This window comes from Lepeophtheirus salmonis, chromosome 9 (genome assembly GCF_016086655.4).
Source record: "Lepeophtheirus salmonis chromosome 9, UVic_Lsal_1.4, whole genome shotgun sequence".
Lineage (NCBI taxonomy): Eukaryota > Metazoa > Arthropoda > Copepoda > Siphonostomatoida > Caligidae > Lepeophtheirus > Lepeophtheirus salmonis.
This window is the reverse complement of record NC_052139.2, coordinates 25,619,376-25,643,272: the sequence shown is the minus strand read 5'-3', so window position 1 is coordinate 25,643,272 and position 23,897 is coordinate 25,619,376. Positions and strand designations below refer to the sequence as shown.

The window sequence follows — 23,897 nt, the reverse complement described above, 5'->3', positions numbered from 1 at the left end:
AAAGAGACAAAAATCCTTTTTAGTAGGAAACGAGATTCGAATTTCCAAAAAGATAAAATCATTATTAAATTGATTTATCAAAATACATTATTGAAATAAAATCAAGAGAGGATACCATTTTTTTTTTTTTTTTTTTTTTTTGTATATGACACTATGAAAAAAAATCAGATCTTGAAACGATCGGCAACAAAAAACCCACTTTCATCAGTGTTATTTAAGCTGTAAAAATACAAAAATGGTCATTACAAAAATTCAACTCCAATAGGTTGAAAGCCTATTAAGACCTTTAATTTTAAAAATTCAAATTTTTAGAATACAATTACGATTCAAAGCCATATTTTGATGTGAAAGAACTCTATAGATAAAAGTTTTAGGTCATCATAATAGATGAAAAACATTCAAGTATTCCAACAATTGAATTAAAGCTTTAATCTGAATATATTTTCTACCAAATTGATATAATCATAATAAAATCTACATAGGTATTTTATTTATCTAGTTTATTATACATTCAATATTACATATAGAGAGATCTTGCTTTGCATTTAATACGAGTACTAATATATTTGTTGGACCCATCCCCCAAGAGAGTACCTTCAAGTGTGAGTACTGCAAAAAAAGGAGAAGTGGGGTATAGCATAAGGGTTCTTAAAAATGTGGTTGTATACTCTCCACCCTCGGATTGGCCAGTGTCCCGTGGGTAGTGTGGGATTGTTGAAAATCACGACCAAGGAACCCTTCTAAACCAACCAACTAGTTCAAATACCTCATGTTGGTGGGGATCCAGAGGATAGTGTAGGATAGTTATTAATCCTCCACCCACACCTTATCAATCCTCTCGGTCAATTTCTTAGAAGATTAGATTGAATTTTAAAAAATGCACGGAAATTGTATTGCAATAATATTACTCACACTTTAAAACACTCCATTGGAGAATGGACAAACCAATATGTTTAGATATTTTCATAAATAACACTAAGAGAATTTGTAATGTGTTATTATTCATCAGGAAGTTTGAACAAAATACGGGCAATTTTCCCCACCGCCATTTACCTCCCCGGCAATCTTCCACGGTCATTTTTCTCCAGGGCAGTTTTCTGCCCACACATAATTCATATACATTTATAGTATATGTTAAGAGTTGTATTGTTTAGCTTTTTTTTTTTTTTTCTTTTTTTAAATGAATGAAATCTCGTAGGCGTTTAGACTCATATTAAAAAAGAAAGTACTTTATATAAGTTTTTTTGAAAAATATATTGGACTTTAGAATAGGTTGAGCAACAAAATCATTCCCGAGCACATAAAATCATGTTTACAAACATATCAAACTGTTATTATTCATTAGGAGGTAACATCTAAGTATTGAGTAACGACGTGTGTTAAAGTAAACAAAACCTTTTGTCAACCCCTAATAACTCTGGACAATGCGGATACTACCTCCAGTAATAAAGTAGGGCATAGTCTAAAGCGGTAGATACAGCCTTAACTGTCTTTCAACGAAATTCTCGAGTCCTGACGTAGCTAAAATATGATATATATAAACATAACATTAGTGATGACTACGTTTGCCTTTAGTTGAGCCTTAGTGATCGTTTCCTTGGCCACTTACCAGTCTCTTGATTTAGATATTTAATATTCCAATTGAATCCCTAACTTTCTCATCAATGATTTCCTAATGGGTATCTCTATCACTAGCCATGAAAATTGGTTGTATTTTTAGGTCCTGAGAAGCATTTCAGGCTTTCATACATTAATTAATATATTTCTTTGAACTGCTTAGAAGTTCGACAACATCGCCAAATACATATACCATGTTTCTTCTTTTTGACTTCCTTTTTTTCCTTACGACCAATGTATGATTTAAGTTTTTGCTTGGATTTTAATTGGCTATTATGATTAATACTACTCAAGTCAGTATTATCCTGGAGTTTAACATTTTCTCTTCCTCGCTAATTTGCTCTCTTTTCCTTTTCACATTGTTGATGCATCCTCCCTCAGTTACAGAGTTCTCTCGTACCCTGATTTCTTTCATATTGATGAGGTTTTACAACTTAGGCCATCTCTGTATTGTTGGTCTCAACATTCTCTTCACATGCACTGCCTTAATCTCTTCAGGCTTTTCATTGATTATTTCTTTATCGGTGATATATTCCGTTGTTGCGGAAATATGAATAATTGTAAGTCCTTGTTGGACTCAGAGTAGAATCGAGGATCCATATCGGAGTAAATATTACCCATGTCCTTTTTTATTTCCATCCCCTTCGTCACAGCTGATCTCAAAACATTCTTGAAATTGGGAGGGTTACCATGTTGATTCACTGGATATCACTCCATCACATTTATGAAAGAAATGGAAAAAGAACTGGGCGTTAAGCTTAAAAAAGCAGCAGAATATCTCTGTTTGATATTTTTTCGACTTGTTGATGAAGACTGTTCATATAACGTGACGATAGTGTAGCCATTTCTTTCTCTTGAATCGATCAATGAATTTATTATGGCCGATTTCCATCCCACTTTATCCATCCTTATATCCGTTCTATTCAGAGGATTTCGAAGCTCCTTTCGAACGTATCGTAGATTGAAAGCCTCCAATGGCAATGTAAAACAGGACGTATGCACCCAAATTTCATTTTTACTACTATGTATTGGTATAATTGAAACAAAATTTAATTTCATCAGAAGGTTATAATGTATAATTTGATTAGCGATATTATAATTATCAAAATTAGAACACTTGAGGTTGAGCCACATTTTTTTTCTATTCACTATAAATTAGATGAACACAAAAATATCCCTCTATTTTCCTTTGTATTATAGCATTATGTATTGCTGTGCCCTCATTGAACAATGAATGATCATACTTAATAGTTTGTAGTATGTTCTGTGGTTACTCTTCGACCTATTGTTATCTTTTGAATGAATTCATTTTTATCTTCCCTTTACTCCAACTCCTTCACTCTGTTCCATGTTCTAATTACATAGTTATAATTCATCATGAGGCAAAAACAGCTTGCAAAACATAAAAAAAGATTTAACAACATTTTGGTAGGTCTGTTGATAATCCTTCAAAAATGTTCATTGCTCTAATCGATGAATTACAAAAAAATATATACTTTTAGATTGTTAATAACTAGCGGGCGTATGTGGTGTTGTGTCTTGACGAAGTTGAGGAGACACAATCTATTTAAACCAAGGAATCCGGGATGACCGAGAGAGCAATGAGGAGAGGAAAAGTGTGTAGAAATACAACAAAGGTTGTCTATAGGAACAATTATATTCTTATTAATACAATAACCTACTCTGATACATACATAAAATACACGACTATTTATACTTAAAACGAGGTAAAAGACTGTACTTTACACATATATATACATACAAGAAAATAAGAGAAGAGAACAAGGGGGAAGGAAACACGAATCCATTACGCCTGGCATTGCCCAGAGTAATTATGCGTCAGCCACACATAAACTGAAAATGCATAGGAATATCAGAGTACAATTTGTATAAATATACGTACCTGCAATAGTTTATTAATACAACTATATTGTTTTTTCTTCTATCAAAACTATATATTTGATATACATCAGTGAGCACTATGTACAGTCCACGCAATGACTGTTTTTCATTCAGACCGACAACAGAAAAACTTTGTTTTATTTATTTACAAAGAATAAATTATTTTATTTTTTCACTATCTCCTATAATCCAATTCCTTAATTTTTTTTAATAAAGTACTTCAATTTTTCTTGATATGTAGTATATTTTTTCAAAGATATCTTGCAGTATTCATATTTTTTTTGAGCTGTTTAAGAATATTTTACACGCCTATATATTTCAATAACTTGTATGTTCTATGGTATTGTGCCCTGTACATAAAGTATGTTTCTACTTTTAATTTATACCGCAACCTTTGCTCCATCAAGAATCAGAAAAATGGCCCAAATCATTTGGTAGTTAGCCAAATAATTGAATCATAACAAGTCCTATTTATCTCGTAGGTACCTCAGACTATCAGTGTCATATTATTTCTTCACAATTTTTAAAATGAATTACATATACAATATTTGTCATAATATTAAAATCTTACCCACGATTTTATTCGATAATATATTATCTTATATTATATAATATTACTTAGTAATATTTCCTTGAATGCGATTACTAATACATATTTGTATTTTATACAATAAATTTATTTATAGAAATAATGAAGTTCCCAATATAAATATACAACGAGGGATCAACAATAAATTGTATTCCTGTTCTTTTGGAAACAGAGCATAAGTGTGAATAACCGAAGATGGATTTTTTAAGTTTTCGAGGAGAAGGTGAGACATATGGTAATCCTGATTTAAGACCATTGTTACTGCTTAATACTTTTGGAGGGAAAAAATGAAGGGAAGATTCTTCGTTTAGAGGGAGCTCTCAAGACTTATAAACTAATGAATAGAAAAAAGGAAAAGGACACGCGACAATCGTTTTTCCCTTTTCTAATCGCTATATTTAGTTTTTTTCCAAGGTATATATAATCATTAATCAGGTATGTTCATTGAAATGTTTTTGATTTGTTATGGAAAAGACTCCGTGACATCTGACTAATAACTAATCATCTACAACTATTAATTAAATTTTGCAGCTTTTTGTTTTACTTTCCCTCCTAAACCTCCGGGTGAAACAATATTTAAAGAAATCCAAAAAAAAATCCGAGTATTAAAATACCAAATTTCGGTGTATGGACAATGGGGAACGCCGCCTATCTGATATGAATTTTAAACCATATAAAACAAAACATTAAATGTGTAATATCATTATGGAAGAAAAATATAACTTTTTTTATTGTCTTATGGAAAAAGGATCAGTAAATGAATCACTACTTATATACGGCGTGAATGAAATTTTGGAAAGGTTTCGTTGATGTACAAAATAATTTTCCGATTTTCCCCGTAATATCAACTAGTACAGCAACAAAAACAAACAATTCTTGCGAAACAAACTTCTTAGCCAGACCAAGGACAACGGAGATGGAGGGTAAATGAAACAGTGTGTAAGCACTCCTTGATGCAGGAATAAATTCTAACGATACTCCCCATATCGTCCCCTGCTCCAAGGGTCACATTACTAATCTTATAACCGGTCCGTAAGACCGTCAACCCATTGTCCTAACAATGCAAATGGTTTATTTAGCCAAATAAGATATATGAGATATGTATTAAGAGCATTGCAAACAAAGACCCCCTCGTTCTTTTACTCCAAAGCTATCTACCCCCCTAAATCATCTACCCTCCCCCCCACCCGCATTTTTTTATTGAGAAGTACAGTTAGTAAATGATAGGAGGTAGATGGCTCAGGGGGTGAAATACTAGGGGGTAAAATGACGGGGGCAGTTGTTCGAGGGTAGGAGCCCTTGAACCAAATATAATTATATAACTTATTCTATTATCTAACGGGTTGTTTAAAAAAAACACCCTTAATGACTTCGTGAGTGATCGATTTTACCTTCTTTAAGGACCTAAAAGATGGACTGGACTAGGCTGCGGTTCTCAGTCCTAAATAAAGACGGATACAGCACTAAAGTGGATGTCTTAAAGGATACAGTGGAGAAGGAGAGGACTGTTATGTCAGAAGAATACGTGAAGAAGACCTGCAAGGTCTAGGATTGAGGAGATGGTGGAAGCTAAAGTTTGCCAGTTAGAGATTTAATTGTTTATACAAAGTAAAATAAATCTCATTGTCTTACAACCTGTACTTTTTGAGCCTCTTGATAAAGTTGAGCTTGGGAAAATTCGTTCACGATTCGCAGAGACACATTGTAGTATAATTACAGGCAATTTTCCTTAGGGCAATGTTCCTAGAACCGTACATAAGAACACAAATTTAAGCAAAAATATAGGATGTGAAAATGGTACGACTTTTCTTTGATACTTACCTTTTACTCTAGTAATATAAACAAAGTAAATTATAGAATACATACTTGAATGTATGTTTGTTCAAAAAAATACCAGGAGTCGATGTCCCAGAATAGCCTTCCCCATAATAAAAAATAGAATGTGTTTATTTCTCAAACTCACAACACTTGAAAATAATTGTTCATGATAACAGTAGTACACTTTCTTTGAAAACATCATATTATGGGTTTTTTTTTAATGTAATCAAAAGCACCGATCCAACAAATTAATTGAATTAGTAGATAATAATAATAATTTGAAAGAGAAAACAACTTTATTATTTTTTTAAATAATAAAGTTCAAATTTGTGTCCTCTGTTCACTAATTATTCATGTATGCCACTTTAGCATTAATAGGTTGAGGAAAAATTGATTTCATATTTTTCACTTTATTTAAAAGTTTATATAAAGTGTTAAAAGCATCCGATTCAAGCCAAGTAAGTCCCGTTTTGTTCTATAACTTGGTGGTAACGAGAATCCAACTTCTAATGCCCTTCCTGTAGAAGCCTTTCTCCCTATAGGCAAACAACTCGTACAAAAAATGTTCACAGGCATCTGTTGAGGGGCAGTTTATAACTCAAGTGTGTTGACCATATATAAGAACAGGTGGTAGTCACTTGGTGCCAGGTCCGGACTGTAGGGTGGATGCATAAGAACTTCCCATCCGAGCTTCCTGTGCGTCATCAAAGATGTATGCGGTCTGGCATTGTCTTGATGATGTATTGTTGCCCCCTATTCACCAATGCTGGCACCTTCAAACGGTCGAGTTGTTGACAGTAGAGGGCAGAATTGAGCAGGGGAAAAATCGCTCAAACTACTGTTGTGAAATACGAACCGAAAGTGTATCGGGACCGTATACAGTACAAACTTTCTTTGTCACTCTTCAAGCGTTTTTCAATTTCAGGTACTAAAAGTGTAAAATATGGCGAATTCCTTCCTTTAATAACACCACACTCGATTGACAATAATTCTCGGAAAACCGTTCAAGCGCAATATTGTACAAAAAGCATTTGTAGAATGCACTCACCCCTTTACAACACCTTATCCCATTATCCGAGGTGACCAATAATGAACAAGATATACTTAGTTTAAAAAAAGGCGGAAAATACGAAATTATTTTTTCCCAACCTAATATTTTTCAAGTTGTGGTTTAAGTTGACCCCATTCACCCTATCCAAACGATGATAATCATGGTTATAGCCCTTATCTCTTCTTTTCCCCTCAAGTAGGGGCAATGGCCATATATTATTATTATTGTTTTCATAATATTTTTCGTTATTTACTTATATTTGTTTTTGAACAAAGAATCAGAGAGGGGATCGTGTTGAATCAAAATAATAACACATGTCATCAAGGTTAATAGAAATACAAGGTTATACCATAATGCCTGAGCGACTTATGTTTGACTTCCACCACGCTTTTAATATTGACGTCATAGTAGATGAGTAGTTGTGTGTATTGTCAGAATCTGTTTTTCCTGCTCAGCAGTCGGTACGATACCTTAAATTGCCAATTCTAGCTAACCTTGTGTTTCTATAAACCTTGCTAAGAGAAAACAAATGACGATACTTTTACAATGAAATTTCTTTGTTCCTTCGGAAATGAATCGCTTAATCCATATAATATATTAATGTAATTGCCTTAATTATCAATTATTTTTTTCTATGGAAGACACCTTGTAATCAGAGCAATCAGGGATGACTTTAAAAAAAATCTGAAAACTAATTTGGGAGGCACTTAGACACAAATACCATATCTTTATTAATAAACATATTTTATTTCGTTTAAAAAAAACCGTCATTTAACTAAATATTAAAACAGTTTGAAAACTAATATTTCCTAAAACAACGTCATTCAATTAAAAATGAACGAAATTATTATATTCGTACATTTACCCGTATTTATTATACCTGGCATTAACCAGGTACTTTATTCTCTAGAGCACTACCTTGCTGAGTCTTTGCTACACAAGCTTGATGCAACATCCAAAACGCCTGCAAGATTTCATTAAATCATTAATATGAATAGGCTGTTATTTCATAATCCAAAATATGTATATGATATACATCAGGGTGCACTATATACGGTGCCCCCTCTATACACTTTCTATGCAACATGCAAAACTCCAGTAATATTTTATTAATATAACAATATTCTTATTTTTACTCGCTGGATGGCTCATAAGTAAAGTTGATAATTCTGTAGAGAAAAACGCGTGCAAGGAGAAGGGGGGGAGAAAGACTTATGGTATCATTGTTTAAAATGCTGATGTGATTATCAGCTGCCTGCTTTATTATGATTTTTGGGGGTATAACGAAAGTATTTATATGCAAAATGTTTAATGAAGATATACTACGTATAATTGACTTAGACGTTTTTTATCCGTTACAGTAGATTTGAAAACATCACACACCATGAATTTTTAATTCATTATGAACCATATTCTCAGAATAATAACTAATGAAACGACTAAGTAGAGTATTTCAAAATATATTTCAAGTTCCAAGTTTAAAAAGAAGGCTGAAATTAAATATATTTTACATACTAAAAAATAAACCATCATACATTTATGTTAAATATACAAAATTAAACAATTGTAATCATATAACTAATAATAACAATAGATTATATATACAGAATATTGAAATAATAGATTGATCCAAATAATATTTTCTTGTTCTAACATCGGAATTCAGTTAATATAAAAGATCATCATCACCCTTTTTTCCTAATGTGGAAGTTGCTATATACAATTGTGCACAGGATAAATATATCTCAACGAATGAGATCAAAATAATTATTAATAATAAAGTAAATGTCAAAATCATAAAATTAGACAATAAATATATTAATAAAAATTTTTTATAAATAAATTCATCGTAAAGATTTAGAGCAAAAGCTAATTATGTAGTAATGTCCGGCGATATTACTCCTTATTAAGAGCATCAAAAAAGATTTTCCCCGTTATTTATGCTTGTATAACAACATACTATTATCATGAAGGATACGCACAATTGCTAATTATAATGCTACACCCAATGTAACTACCCCCGTTGTTGTGACCATTTAAGCAGTTGTTTTTGCCTTTTATGAGTTTTTTGAACACCATTTTTGGGGCTTATCAACCATAGCTAATCTTTAAGTGATAAAAAAGTAATATTCATTGACTATGTAATATTGGAAAACCTAATGATCATACCAAAGTCTTTATGTGAAGAAACTAATGTCAGACAAACTAGTTGCGAACCATCCAAAGCTACTACTCCCGTTGTTGTGACCATTTAAGCACTTTTTTTGACATTTAATGAGTTGTATATCATAATTCTTGATAATTTTAGCTAAAATAGAATCATATTTTATTTTAGATTTAAAAAAAAAATGAATACTTACTGTTAGATGGTACAAAATTCAGAGTTCCATTTCGCTATTTGGTATGGATGACTCAAAACTGATGACTGAAAATTATCTCAACTTCACAATATTATTTGGATCAATCTATTATTTCAATATTCTGTATTTATAATTTATTGTTATTATTAGTTATATGATTCTAATTGTTTAATTTTGTATATTTAACTTAAATGTATGATGGTTTATTTTTTAGTATGTAGATTATATTTAATTTAAGCCTTCTATTTTAAATTTGGAACTTCAAATATATTTCGAAATACTCTTACTTTGTCGTTTATTAGTTATTATTCTGAGAATATGGTTCATAATGAATTACAATTTCATGGAGTGTGACGTTTCCAAATCTACTGTAACGGATAAAAATCGTCTAAGTCAATTATACGTAGTATATCTTTATTAAACATTTTGCTAATAAATACTTTCGTTACACCCTCAAAAATCATAATAAAGCAGGCAACTGATAAATACTGATGGGATTATCAGTGATAATCACATCAGTATTTTAAACAATGATACCATGTGTCTTTCCCCCCTGTCTCCTCGCACGCGTTTTTCTCTACAATATTATCAACTATACTCATAAGTTGAGTCAATCTTACTTTTTAAAGATTTTTTCTCTACAATTAGGAATATTTGTTTGTCAAAGAATAGATGTTTGAATCAATTCAGCAAATTGTAGCTCATGGTTACATCATGAAATGTCCTAACTTCCTTAATAGAACATCCTTTAAGGGAGTAATAATTGATTTTATAAATGCCCAGAGCTGAAGTTTGGTTCTATTAATTTAGTTTTTCCATAAAAAAAGAAGGTTATCTCATTTATTAGAGTTTGAAAAAAACAGTCGGGCCCCAAAGAAAAATAAGTATAACTTATGAATTGAGAATTTTTACTGACGTCATAAATTGTATTATGATTGAAGAAGACGCCATTTTGAAGCTCAAAGTTGATATTTTTACAACATAAGATGGACATATTTGCAATAAATATTGATGAAACTACATTAAATGGCTTTAATAATAAAAAAAGACTGCATTGAATACTACTTGACGTCAAAAGAGAAAGTAGGGTTATAAGAGAAAAATATTATATTCTTTTCCTTGTTAATTTATTCTTTAAATGTGTAAATAAGATTCTATAACGATGTAATAATAATAACAACAATTAAGTAGTTTGTAATGAAAAAACTAGATTCAAAATTAGAAAAGAAAAAACGGTTGTTGCTTCTGCTCTTTCTTCTTTTTTCTCATTAATTGGTATCCCTCCGTAATATTGACTTCTTTCTCTGAAGTATACATAATTCCCTACTGGATGCTCCATTGAAATATGAACACTTACTAATTCAATAATTAGTGAAGGTTGAGTGATTGAATCTCATTCATATTCTGATAAATTAATGGATAAACAATTAGTTTTAAAAAAATTAAACAAATCTCTAGCTTACGTACAAGTCTAGAAAAGGACACTTGAACGTGATTAACGAATTTTCATTGCACACTCCTTTACGCTGAAAAAACCCCGACGGAAGTCCCACAGCAGTTGGGTGTCTCCAAGACCTCCTTCTACGCTGCCAGTAAGTCCAAAACGTTGGACAGGAAGAATGGCTCTGTCAAAAAGGCCAAACTGGATACTGAGGAATTAAAAAAAAAAAGACAAGCCAATCCCCTTCAGTCCAATGAGGGCCCATCCAAGAGAGCTATCAAAAAAGTGGGTGGAAAGAGCTTAAGTTCCTTATTATTAATTTTAAAAAAATGTATTAATGAAACTTCGTTGTTTATCCCCCCTCAAAAAAAGGACCGACATCAACAGTTGTTGACGCCACAAAAAAACTCTCTTTAAACAATGACATTTCTTTTTTCACTTTTAATTTATCGATTTGAGTCGAGCCTTTAAAGTTTGACCTTCAATTAACGTTGTCCACATCAGGAGCTTAGCTGTTATGACGTTTTATTAGATTAGCTGTCATCAACTGTGAGAAGAAGGAAATAAAAACAAACCTCACTCCACAGGAACATAGCGTAGGTATTACTCTGTTTCTGATCCTCAATTCTACTCTGAGTCGAACAGGGATTTACACAAATACCTCCACAACCAATTATTCGTGTTACTCTTTGTCATTCAGGCATAAACAATTCCTTTATCCTTATTGTTCTTGCTAAATAAATAAATAAAAGTATTAAAATACCAACTAATAAAAGATACTCTTCTATTATCATATTTTTTTCATTCCTAGGTATAATTATTTCCTAGCTCTACGGATATTTTTATTTATTACTTAATGTTAGTATTGTTGTGCTCTTATTGATAAATGAATATGATACTTAAAAGTTTATAATAGTTCTGTTGTTACTCTTTGACCTATTGTTATCTTTAGAATAAACCCCTAATTATTTTTCTATTATCCCGACTCCTCCACTACGCTTCATTATTTGTAGCATCATTTATCAATCATCATATATGATAGAAACGTAACATCCCCACAAATCTAATATGTCTTCAATCATTAATTTCTTTCCTATTTGCAATATTTAAAATTGAATTATTAGTCTAAAATTGGATCGTTGGCAATGCTAACCCTACTGGATGTGGGTACCCTTTTTTCGTCGAACATGAAATCTTATCCCATATCTGAAAGGTAGAGTCTAATCTTCAAGGCCTCTCTATCTGGGCTCGTGGAGGATGAAAATGAACTATTGTCCTTGTTCGGCTCAGATACCACGTTTTGGATTGTGGATACTCTCCCCAATTTTTTGCATTTTTTAAAATCGCTACTCTTCCGGTAACTCCCTTGGTTGGTAAATGTGCATCAAAAGAAATGTAACTTTCTCTATCCTGGACGGTCATATATGGTTCATGGTAGTCCTTTGAGAGATGGTTCGATGCTGGAGAATGTGTAGTATTATCCCAGGGACGAGAGAATACTCTTGTCCTTTTGTTTGAAGGTAAACCCTCGGTGAGGATGGAATTCATCCTGTTTCGATCTGGAAATGCTAGACCGGTTTTTTTTTTGTTGGACCGAATTAGTTCAGTCTAACGGAAAAGCTTGGTCTGGACCAGTACCATATAAAAATTCGGTCTAGATCCGTACAATGGAAAAGTTTGGTCTAGATCGGCCCAAAGGGAAAATTTGGTCTAGTTCCATAAATCGAGACCGAAAAAAAAACAGTCCATAAATTGAGATCAAATCAAACTGGGTCAACAAAGTGAGACCAATAAAAATCAGTCCATGTTCTCATACCACTGTCTGGACCAAAAAATCGGTATAGCAAAATCACTTAAGACCGAACCGAAATTTTTTTTTGGTGCTGTACCGAGTCTTAACACTAATAAATACGTCATAGAAAACGGGAGCGGCTTTTTGTAGTTGGCAATCTGAACATACTTTTTGATTTCCAAAGCTGTTATAATTGTTATTTAATTCTTGGGAAGGGAACATCTTAATATTAAATAATAACTACTGTGTGTTCCAACTCACGGCTACTTTCAGCACATCTTATGAAACATTCTGGAAGAGAAAAGCTTAGCCGGCAAGTCGTTTTATTGAATGGGTAGCAAACAGCTATTGTTAAAAAGAAAAACTGAAAATCAACAAGGTAACTCTAAAATTTGAAGAATGATGTTTCATTAGATCAGCTACAATCAGCTGAGATGAGGGGGGAGGGAGAGAAGGAAATAATCAAGGACATTGGCAAGAATTACTGCTATGTCGATCCTCGATTCTAATCCGAGTAGATATTTCTTTCATGAGCACACATAAATGTTCAATCCGGTGTTGTACATTGAACGCAGGAGAAAAGGAAGTTCACTCTTCAGAAATGAAATAACAATGATAATACTCAGTGATGCAAATACGGTGTTTTTGGAATTGGTAATCTGAAGAATGAATTTTCTTTTCCTTAGCAATTGTCGTTATTATTTAATTTCTGAGTTGTAAACATTCAAAAATTTCATCATCCTGGACCTTTATGGATGAGAATAAGTTGAGAACCCGGGAAAATTCACGCATTCCAATTTCCACGTAGGACATCACAAATACAGTAAGATTTTAAAAAATTATGTATATTAAACGTTGTTAATATTTATGCATGTAGTGTACAAGATACAAATTGTATAAGCACATTGTCAAAGTTGCAATTTCTTCGGCTTAAAATGGCTTATTTAATTATAACATTGATCATTCTAATTACCAACTATTAATGGATACTATCCCTTCATTTTGATATATTATAATTAAACGGTGATTATGTAATTATGAGGAAAATAAATGTGGGTATTTGAATTTTATAATATCCCACAGAATAATTATATTTTAGTCATTAGTATTCAAATAGTGAAAGATTATATCATTGATATATCGATCATTCATGGAATATTCAGTTATTGCATGCTCCTCATCCCAAGTACTTTCATTTAATTTAACAATTCATTCATTTAAAATTAGTCATCTCATTCCTTGGTTGCAACTTGTACAAGTTGCAATGAAGCGAATAATTTAGAAAAGAAAATGTGATATCAGTAGTTATGCAATAATTAGTATACCCTTATATCAGTCATTCCCAGCCTCTTCATCACCACCAAGCAAGAGAGAGCAACTAATCTTTTCGAATATTTAAGTTTCAGATTATTTTTATAACAATTTTAAATGGCTTTTTATTATTATTAGAAAATACATTTCTTGCTAACTCCGCGGTAGAATCCCCGATGGAGAATCCAATTCTTAGACGGTCGCTATATTAATTATGTTATTATTGACATTAACAAGTTAAAATGTCCAGAGCACAATCGATATCTACCTTTAGGGGTTAATATAGACCACATTAGAAACAGGGTAACTAAATCATTGAATATATTCGATAAATGATTTGACACCATCAACTCAAATACAATGTTCAACTAAAGGATCCTTGCCTCCGGCTTTGGAGTTATACATTTATGAGGTCCAGTTGATGGAACAGGAGGGGAGGGATACTGATTTAAAGAAGTTTTAGGATGAAGGGGAGGGAGGGGTTATGAGATATTTCGGAGTCCACTACATTGAGAACTTATCAGTGTTTCAATGATCAACAAAACCTTTTAAATAAAAGTATATCAGCTGGAACGCATGGGGGCAGAGATATAGCTCCTCTCAAGCGAGGGAATTTTTGTGTTAAACTCGAAAAAAGAATTAAGGAATTTGAAAAACCAAGCCAAAAAATATATATATATATATATATACTCTTGAAAACACCCCTGATCAGTGGTTTTCAAAATAACCATTATATTTTATTCAAAAATACATATAGTGAGGGGGAGGGTCTATCAAAAAATTAAGGACGTCCGATCGGAGGGCCGGGTGTATCAAGTTTTGGACAAAAACAGACAGGACGAGAACTTATACTTTTTCCGGACGTCATAAATGTATAACTCCTTCGGTTATCGGCATTTCAAAGAACAGACCTCTGCTCTTGAAAAATGAACGAGTTAGTACTTTCAATTATACTAAACAATGACAAGGAGTTGATTCTCTTTCACAATCCAAAACAAAGCAATAGTATTAGAACTCATTGTCAGATATATTTACATCCACAGGGTGACAAATTTTATGGAAAAGTAAATGGCTTAGGTTGAAAAATGGCTCGTAATTTTACAAAAAACATTTAAACAAAGTTTTGGAAAATATTAAGAGGTAGCTCAACGGTCCTACAGTTTTAAAAATTTACATTTTTAAGGGAAAAAAATGAGTGATTTCCTAAATACTGTCCATATACTTCAAACTAAAGATTTTTTGTAAAGAAATTAATTGAGGCTATAAAAATTCATCATAAAATATATTTTATGATGAATTAGACAAAAATAATATGTATATTTTAAAAATAACGTCAATTGAAGTTGATTGAAATTTAGCTCGTTCACTTTTTTTTTATTTCTTTTGCATATTGCAACTAAACTACTGGACTGATGAATATGAAAATTTGTAATTACGTTTCATTCACATTAAAATAAAATAAGAAAAGTATTTTTTTTAAATTACTATGGCCTTAGTGACGTTTTTATGACCCTTTCACGGAAATGGACAATTTCTATTCAATTTTATCACATAAACCATAAATAAAAATCTAATTTTAAACTTTCTATAAATGTTTTTTGTACAATTAAGGACTATTTTATAACTTAAGCCGTCTACTTTTCCAAAAAATAAAAAAAATGATTTTATTGTGAGTGCCGCTATGAAAGGAATTTTTGGCAGTTTAAAAGAACTGGAAGTAATCTTAGCTGGAAATTTGAACGAAGAGTGTATAAAGTAACTTTATTGCAAGGTATTGAAACATTATTTACAATAAGTCTCATCCATCTCCTCTAGAATCTTTGTGTCCACTCTACGGGAATGGTTTTTCTGCAAATTTTATCGATTATTAAAAGAAAAGAAGTAAATAGAAGGTTTCTAATGAGGATCAAACTGCCCTTGTTTATATATTTAAAAAAAAACAAAAAAACTATAAATTAATATTGCAAGTTCTTTGTTTTACGAGTTCGAAGGCTATAAACCTATGCATTTATTTTCTATTCAACAAGAATTAGTTGCAAATTCTCCCTTTTTATAGATAATTTGATCTATATTCCCTATGCGGGGTCGATGATTGAAGAACGAGAATGCACTTTCAAATCCGTATAGATTTTGTAATTACTTTGCACTTTCATCATGTGAAACTTGAAAGTGCAAAGTAACACAAGATTGAGAGTATAACGAATTAATTATGACGTCACGTTAAAAATAAAAAGCTTGTCATATCACAGTATATAATAATTTATTATTTGTTGACAGATGTCAAACTATATGCTAAAATATCGTTGTACTATATGAATGAGAAATACAATATATCCTAATATTATTAAATGCTAAGAATAAGTGGAGGAACTACTACCAGGACGACTATACTCGGATAATTTCCCTTCTAGATTCTTTGTCTTGGCCCTTTCTTCGTGATATTCCTTCCTTAAAAATATCAATTCCGATCGAAGTTTATCTATTTCATTACTCATTGAATTGATTTCAGACTCTTGCTCTGAAATCTTGTTTAATAGCTCAACCTAAGAAGAAATATCAAGCAATTAAATAAGCCTAAAATAAATATGTAGGATATATGTTTAAAACAACCTTTTGAGAGTTGAGTGTCACCGCAAGGTCATGGACATTGGATAGATCCTTGTTTATCCATGACTGTTGATTCCTTGATTCTTTTAATTCAGACTCGGCTAAATCTGCCCTAACCGTGAATGAAGCGAGTTGTAGACGGTAATTCTCATTGGATAAACTCATTTCCGCCAAATCTTTTTCTAAATTTCGCAAACGGGTCTCTGCTGCATTAAGCTCTGTTTCTCTAGACTTTAAGTCCATCTCTAAAGAGACTACCTATAATAAGACAAATTAATTTTGTTACAAAAAAACTAACATTGACGTAGATACATACCTGAGTTTCAAGCCTTCTACCATAGCTCTCGGCAGTGCTCACGTCCGATGATAAGCGACGATATTGCTCTAATAGTTCGGATCTTTCTTTTTCACAGAGAGAAAGTAATTCCTCGATTCTCTTTACTTCATTTATGTATTTTTGAATGTGAGATTTAATATCAGACTCACGACTTTGAGCCTCTTCCTTTTCTTTTATTTCATTTTCTATTTCCATTCTCAAATCCGTATTCTCTCGCCGTAGCTGAATACCCACAGTTTTTTCTCGTTCAAATTTCCCTCGAAATTCATCTTTTTCTCTTTGATGCGTTTTTAATTCCAATTGAATTGCATTGAGTTGAGACATGGCATGGGCTACTCTATGATCCGTAGATACTTTTTCAGAGTCTAACTGGTTCAAATCATTTATCATTTGCATTTTTTCCTCCTTCAACTTTTCCAAACATATAGTCTTATCATCTAGGAGACATATGATTTCATCTTTTTCATCTGACAGCGTCTTTAAATGATCATCCTTTATACGGAGCTCCTGGCTCAAATGAACTACTTTATCTCGAGAGGAACGCAGCTCTGTTTGAAGATACTGACATTCTTGAGTTATACCTTCTAAGGAAGTCGCAGACATTGCACGCTGCTTCCATTCCTCGATCTTATCCTAGAGAAAGTATTTTTTTTAAAAAAAACAATATGTAACCAACGATTAACAATTAAATTTAGTACACACTTTTCCCGATGTAATCAAGCACTCTTTTTCCTTGATTTGTGATGTTTGCTCTTCTAAACGTGATATCAAATCATTTTTTTCTTTTTTGAGACTTGAAATACAGGCTTTATATTTATCCAGAGTCTCAGAGAAATCCTCTTTATTAATACTGTTTATTTTACGAAGCTTTTTTCCACGACATTCCTTACATATTCCATCAATAACATCAACTTCCTTGACAAAAGTCTTAGAAGGTGGAATAATCTTATTTGCCGTTCCTTCAATGTTTAATTGTTCCAAAAGCTCATGAACATTATCCCTATAAATGTTCCTTTGTTTCTCCATAAAATTTACGAGCTCATTCACCTTACTTGCATCTTTAGAGTCCACAAGAACTTTTTGTTGTGCTTGGAGTATTTCCACTTTATCTTGAAGATAATTAACATTATCTCATTAAATAATCTTTTTTTTTTTTTGTCTCTTTCTTAAATTTACCTTTAAAACTTTTCTTTGAAGTTTGCAAATGAGCAATTCTAAGCTTTAGCTCCCGAATCTCATCAAGGGATGATCGAAGTTGATCTTCTAGTTCATGAATATGAACGTGTTGATCCTCCATATGTTTATGAACTTGACTCCTTGATTTGAAATTCTGAAAATGAAGACTCTTATTACTTTGTCTTCATTGATTAGCCTTTAATTACCTCTTTGTTCTCTTCATCACGATGCTGATGATGAAGATGATGACATGCGGACTTAATGCATGATGAACTTTTACGGGATTAACTTCCAGAGATTTTATTTTCTCTCGGAGTGCAGCATTGTCCTTAAGAATCTTAGAAATATACGAGGAACTTTTGGGATGATAATTCTCATGTACACTGCGACTAGATCTCTTCAATTGATCTTCTAATTCAGAGATACGTTGTTTTTGAGATAGTAACTCTTCTTCTGCTTTGAAAATGAGATCATTTAATATTTTATTCTTCCTCTCAAACATTTTAACAATATCCAAGGTTCCTTCTTTAGGTATATGAATAAATTTCTTCTCGTTACTCGAAGAGGAAGTAGAAGAAGAAGACGATGGAGGTAACTTACGTTTATTTTCTTTAACATAACACGTTATTTCCATTTTTGGTTTCATAGACGGCAAATTCTTTTCTACAACTCTCGCCTTATTTGATTCCAACTTTAATAGTTTTCTTGATTTTTCCAATGACTCTTCTTGAAGAGTAGAGACAACATTCAAGGCATGACTATTCAAGGCCTCTAAATCTCTTATCTTATTCTTGAGATCCTCTTCTTTTTTTTCATATTCTATCAAGTTTGGAGGGATTTGTAAGGAGGAACAGGATGAGTCTTCGTAGGGTTTACACTTACAGGGTGTACGAACACTTTCTTCACTATTGGACGGAGAAGAATTTATTGCATTAAGCTTGTCTTTGTGAAGTTTTAAAGTATGAGTTGTCGTAAGGAGATCATTAAATAATGCTTCAACTAAGGGTAGACACTCCGGTAGAAAGCTCTGAAAATATCCCATTTCATCCAGGCGCTCTCGTAGGGATGAATAACTATGGCCACCTCCAGATGGAGGAGGTTGAGCCATCGTCATACCTCACTGAAATATATAAAAAAATGAAATTATAACAAATCAAAATAATCAAAACTCAACGATTCTTTTTCAATTTAATTGCTTCACTCTCATAGTGTCCAAAAAATTGATAATAATAAAAATATGATAAAAACAACACAAAATGTACGCATGAATATAATGAAATAATCACAGGCCAAAGATCTGGATACTTGTTTGGAGGTGGAATGAAAGATATAGCAAAAGTAAGTCCAACCACGAACAATAACGACGATCCATAAACAAACCTCAAAATAAAATCATTCCAGGTATAGTCTAATACTTTATAAAAAGGTTTTTCGAATGCCCGAGAGATGATTATATACAGTAAAGTAAGAGCCAGAGTTGGAATGGTTAAACCATCTCTTTTAAGAAGTGGAAGCATTGAAAAAATAGATATCACAGATAACCAAGTAGCAATGAGATGTGCGTTTGAGGAGTCACGCCGAGTTGAGTAAATCCATATCAGACTCGGAATGACTGCTAATAAAATACTCTTTTCATGAACTTGGAAAGAGAATAAAAAGAATCCAAGGGACGTGACGCTCAAAGAACATAAAAAGTTCCTCAAATTTGGTCTCAAAAATAAGTGAACATTAGAGGGTAAAACAACAAATCCAGTGACGATGGCACAAATCTTCATTAATTCTTCTTGACTATAAATAGTTTTGACTTTGATAAAGAGATTCAATGAGCACCAAAAGTTTGCTACTTTATCTTCGAAAACCCCTCGAGCGAGCGGGAATATACGAAAAATGACTTGTTTGAGAGATTTAAACTCCTGTTGAGGGTCAATAAACGGAAACCATATGAGAGCGAATGATCCAAGAACGATCACTCCAATTTGAATAAGCTTTTTCAAAGAGCCCATAGGAAAGCTTTCTTTCTTGAGGGATGATCCCAATAAATAAAAGAAGAATGGAAGAGCATGGTATAACTCCATTTGCTTATAACATAAAGCACACACAAACAAAAAGGATCCAAGCAAGTCATGGGACCTCATAATACAATTAACAGCCATAATAAAGAGTCCTAAGGATATGTTATTGTACTGAAAGTGTCCATTGTCAATGAGAATCAAACCAGGATATGTTATGAGCATGCCAAAACCAAGTAGATTGCCTTTAAAAGCATAGTAAAGAGCAGGTAGAAGAATAATGAGATCCGCAAAGAGAACTGTGGATCTCATATATAGGATATGATCCGGAGATTCCATCCCTCGAGATTTTTCTGTAATGGAAATTCAAAGAAATGATCAAGATTTTGACATATTCATTCATAGTCTTGATATTATACGTACCAAGCTCAACATAATGAGACTGATTAAGAACGTCCCTCGCAAATAATCCATTTAAATAGCTATGATATGCTGTTAGGGGCGGGTAGTCAAGACCCCAGTAATTTAACTCATTTCCTTTTACTCCAGGAGCGTACCAGGAAGATATTGGCAGATTAAGAGTTACCTCCTGCCAATGACGCTGAGCCTCATAGTCACCATACATAGGAGGACTTCCTTTACCCGAGTGAGGCCACACTGAGACACTGGCCCGAAGAAGGAGTCCAAATAGTCCCAGTATTAAATGATTCATCCTTAATTCTACAATTGTCAACAAGTAAATTGGAGACGTTGATATAACATTAATGTTTACGTTTTGATAGGTTGCGTGAGCGGTTCAAGATGACGTTTTCATTATTAGGGCCCAGAGATTTTCATTCAACATAAATAGTAAATTATCAATCCACGTATTCTTGACTATCAATTAAGTTTAGGTAGACTTTTATAATTACAAGATGCTGCTTCAGGGATGTAGCAGATCCTCGAGCTTCATATTATAAAGAGGTATTTAAGGATATCGATCCAGGTATTTATTTCTCATGTGACAATTTCTTATGTACTTGCTTTCATCAACAAGTTTTATCTGCCCCTATCCCTTTTTTACCAATATGTTGCAGTAATAATTACTAATAATACACGATGTTCATACATACATAAATATATATATTGATATAATTATAATTAATTAAGGTCATTATCAGTTTTATTTGAGGTGTTTTTTTTTTGCTTTTTTTTTTACAAATAAAACGGAATGACATGAACAGAAGCTTTTTCAGAAAGCAATATTCTATGATAAAATATTTTGTACAAGAGTATATTATTCATTATAGTTTTTTTCTACGGAATGTAGATTTGATTAACACAACAGGCATTGAATAAATATTACTAGTAATAGATTAAAATTCCAAAACGTACATAAATAATAATAATAATTATTATAATTATAGGTAGAAATATATGTTTTATTTAGATAAGGATTAAAAAGAGTAGAAAGAATTGATAAATGCTGAATTCCATTCCATGGGAAACTCGAATATTTGACTAACCGATTTTGTATGCTAACTTATTTATAACAGACTCTCCCTTCTCCTCATACTCGGACTTTTCAATCCAAAAGTTATCCCTATCCTTCATGATATTCGCAAGAATGGCACCGCCAATGAACACGGAGTTTTGCCTGGTTGGAGGAACTTCTACACGCATTTTATACTTTGCAAGTCGAGATGTGTCACCTTTCAGAACACGCTCAAGATAGAGTTGTCTAAGTTCTCTCTCGAGCCGAGAAGGAAGACCGGGATACATGGTGGAGCCACCGCTCAAAACAATATGCTTATAAAGGTCGGATCTCATATCAATATCCGCAGCTTGAATACAATTAAAGAGGAGTTCAGCCATGCCTGGCCCTTCAACATTAATTAAATGGGGTTGAAAAAGTGCCTCTGGCGCCTCAAACCGCTCACCCCCCACATTAATGACTCTCCCATCCGGTAAAGTATATCTTTCTACAAGGAAAGTAGTTTCCCGTGCTAGTTTTTCTTCTTTTGCAATGTCGTAGCCCATGTAGCAAAGCTTTTCTTTGAGTATGCGCACAGTTTCAAAGTCAGCGGTGTGATTAAAAGAGTAACCCCGGAGAAGAAGGAGTTTAATTAGATAGCGAGTGACATCTCGACCTGCAATGTCCAATCGCCTCGTTAAATGAGGAAGATCAAAGCCACGGCAGACGGGGCATATATGTGTGACTCCGTCTCCAGAGTCCACGACAATGCCGGTAAGAAGACCTTGTGAATACAGAGTGAGAATGGCTTGAATGGCCACGAATAATCCATTGAATCCATATTCTTCAAACATGACCTCTACCATTTTTTCCCTGTTGCGTTTAGGATTCATTGGGGGCTCTGTAAGGAGTATTTTGGACTCTGATGGGGTGATGTTGAGCTTTTCGGGTCCAAAGGTATAGTCCCAAAGGTGTTTCTGAATGAAGGAGCAAAAGAAAAGATGAGCATTAGGGAATGAATGTGTTCAGGAAACAAGAGATCACTCAAAAATATCCTTACCATATCTTCCCAATTCCGAACCATCCCGTTCTCCATAGGATAGCTCACCTCCAGCATGGATCTGAGCTTTGAAACCTTTTCCCCCACCATGATGTCATCCACTTCAATGTCTTGGACTCGATTATTCAGCGCCCGGATCATGGGCCGACCTACTAAGGACGGAAATACATGTGTTGGTAGATTTTTTCCTGCAAATCCACATTTCACAAAGCCTGTTCCGTTGTCACAAACAACGAGTCTCCTTCCTTGAGAATCCATGATCACACCCTCTTCCTTTTGCGATAAGGAGGAAGAACCGCTCCAATATTTTATATACTACAGAAGAAGTAGTGGGAGGTCCTCAAATAGAGATACACAAAAGGCGGCAGCAAACGCAACTCAACCATTCAATACTTTGTCACGCAACCTTGCTGTTGATTTATGATGTCATTGTGAATATCAATTACTCATAGCCAGAGATAAAAAACCAAGGAGACCAAGTTAACTTTTAAAAGTACATTATGAATGATTAAGAAGGAGGATGAACTTTTTTTAATATTCTACAAGTTGTCATACAAAAATATTGAATAGAAGGAGATAGTAATATATAATATTTATATAATTATACTTCGATAAATTATCAATTAATGCACCTTATATTAAAAATCATTTTTAAAATGATGGGGGAAAAAATATTCACATTTGATCCAATGCATGTTTTCAAAAATTTCTACAATAATTTTGTATGCCGTCAAAATTTCGTCTTCCCATGTTTTGAAATTAAAAAAATTACTTTTACTGAAAAATTAAACCATTCTTTGAAAAGGAAATAAGTATGTTCATTAAATACGCGCATAAATTAACTAATCAAGTAATCCTCATATATCATTATTGTAAAAATAATGAAGAATTGCAAAAGTTAAATCGAAACATTTCCATATAAAACTATAGAATAGCAGTAGAAAACCAACTTTTAACGATCAAAGATCTCCTACATTTAAAACACGTTAAGTTTATATTACTCATGGAAATAAATTATGACCCCATTGAAAGGAGATTCGGATGGTATCGCCAATTTGGTGGTGGTAATTAATTTTTGAGTTGCAGACATTTTTTAGAGATTGAAAAAGAAAAAAATTGAAAATGAACATTAGGTCCTTAAGTTAATTAAAAGAAATTTTCCCATTCAACTCTTCTTTAGATTTTTGCGAATGATTTCTCATATAGATATCCCAGACTTAGATGAGATTACCGGAATATAAAATGTAATTTATTACATCAGCGGATATATAGCCTTTAGCATAATGAAATGTTTACAACAAAAAGTTTAGATCGGTCTGTTCATCAGAAAATGATCTTTTTATGTCAATGAAACTGGGACAAATTATATGTATC

General features: G+C 32.8%; 3 protein-coding genes across 3 annotated transcripts; all 3 read right to left on the bottom strand.

Annotated features, from left to right (window-relative positions):
* Positions 1-16,124: 16,124 nt before the first annotated feature.
* LOC121124824 (uncharacterized) lies at positions 16,125-18,345 on the bottom strand. Its single transcript, XM_040720022.2, has 6 exons — positions 18,208-18,345; positions 18,002-18,155; positions 17,528-17,934; positions 16,805-17,458; positions 16,492-16,746; positions 16,125-16,424 (listed from the first exon to the last, which is right to left on the bottom strand). Exons 2-6 carry the CDS (start codon positions 18,120-18,122, stop codon positions 16,233-16,235), a joined length of 1,629 nt encoding a protein of 542 aa, XP_040575956.1. The 5' UTR covers positions 18,123-18,155; positions 18,208-18,345; the 3' UTR covers positions 16,125-16,232.
* Positions 18,346-19,121: 776 nt separating this feature from the next.
* gny (ALG6 alpha-1,3-glucosyltransferase garnysstan) lies at positions 19,122-20,790 on the bottom strand. The gene is made up of 2 exons (XM_040720023.2): positions 20,434-20,790; positions 19,122-20,363 (listed from the first exon to the last, which is right to left on the bottom strand). Exons 1-2 carry the CDS (start codon positions 20,720-20,722, stop codon positions 19,171-19,173), a joined length of 1,482 nt encoding a protein of 493 aa, XP_040575957.1. The 5' UTR covers positions 20,723-20,790; the 3' UTR covers positions 19,122-19,170.
* Positions 20,791-21,111: 321 nt separating this feature from the next.
* Arp2 (Actin-related protein 2) lies at positions 21,112-22,932 on the bottom strand. The gene is made up of 2 exons (XM_040720025.2): positions 22,524-22,932; positions 21,112-22,440 (listed from the first exon to the last, which is right to left on the bottom strand). The coding sequence occupies exons 1-2, from the start codon at positions 22,779-22,781 to the stop codon at positions 21,511-21,513; spliced, it is 1,188 nt and encodes a 395-aa protein (XP_040575959.1). The 5' UTR covers positions 22,782-22,932; the 3' UTR covers positions 21,112-21,510.
* Between the last annotated feature and the right edge of the window lie 965 nt (positions 22,933-23,897).

Excerpts from the sequence above, each read along its gene's own strand:
- LOC121124824 (XM_040720022.2), bottom strand. The coding sequence starts at position 18,122 with ATGGAGGATCAACACGTTCATATTCATGAACTAGAAGATCAACTTCGA. Across the intron at positions 17,459-17,527 it reads GCTTGATTACATCGGGAAAA|GATAAGATCGAGGAATGGAA; the intron begins GTGTGTACTAAA and ends TACTTTCTCTAG. Across the intron at positions 16,425-16,491 it reads TGACACTCAACTCTCAAAAG|GTTGAGCTATTAAACAAGAT; the intron begins GTTGTTTTAAAC and ends ATTTCTTCTTAG.
- gny (XM_040720023.2), bottom strand. The coding sequence starts at position 20,722 with ATGAATCATTTAATACTGGGACTATTTGGACTCCTTCTTCGGGCCAGT. Across the intron at positions 20,364-20,433 it reads GTCTCATTATGTTGAGCTTG|AAAAATCTCGAGGGATGGAA; the intron begins GTACGTATAATA and ends TTTCCATTACAG.
- Arp2 (XM_040720025.2), bottom strand. The coding sequence starts at position 22,781 with ATGGATTCTCAAGGAAGGAGACTCGTTGTTTGTGACAACGGAACAGGC. Across the intron at positions 22,441-22,523 it reads TTCGGAATTGGGAAGATATG|AAACACCTTTGGGACTATAC; the intron begins GTAAGGATATTT and ends TCCTTCATTCAG.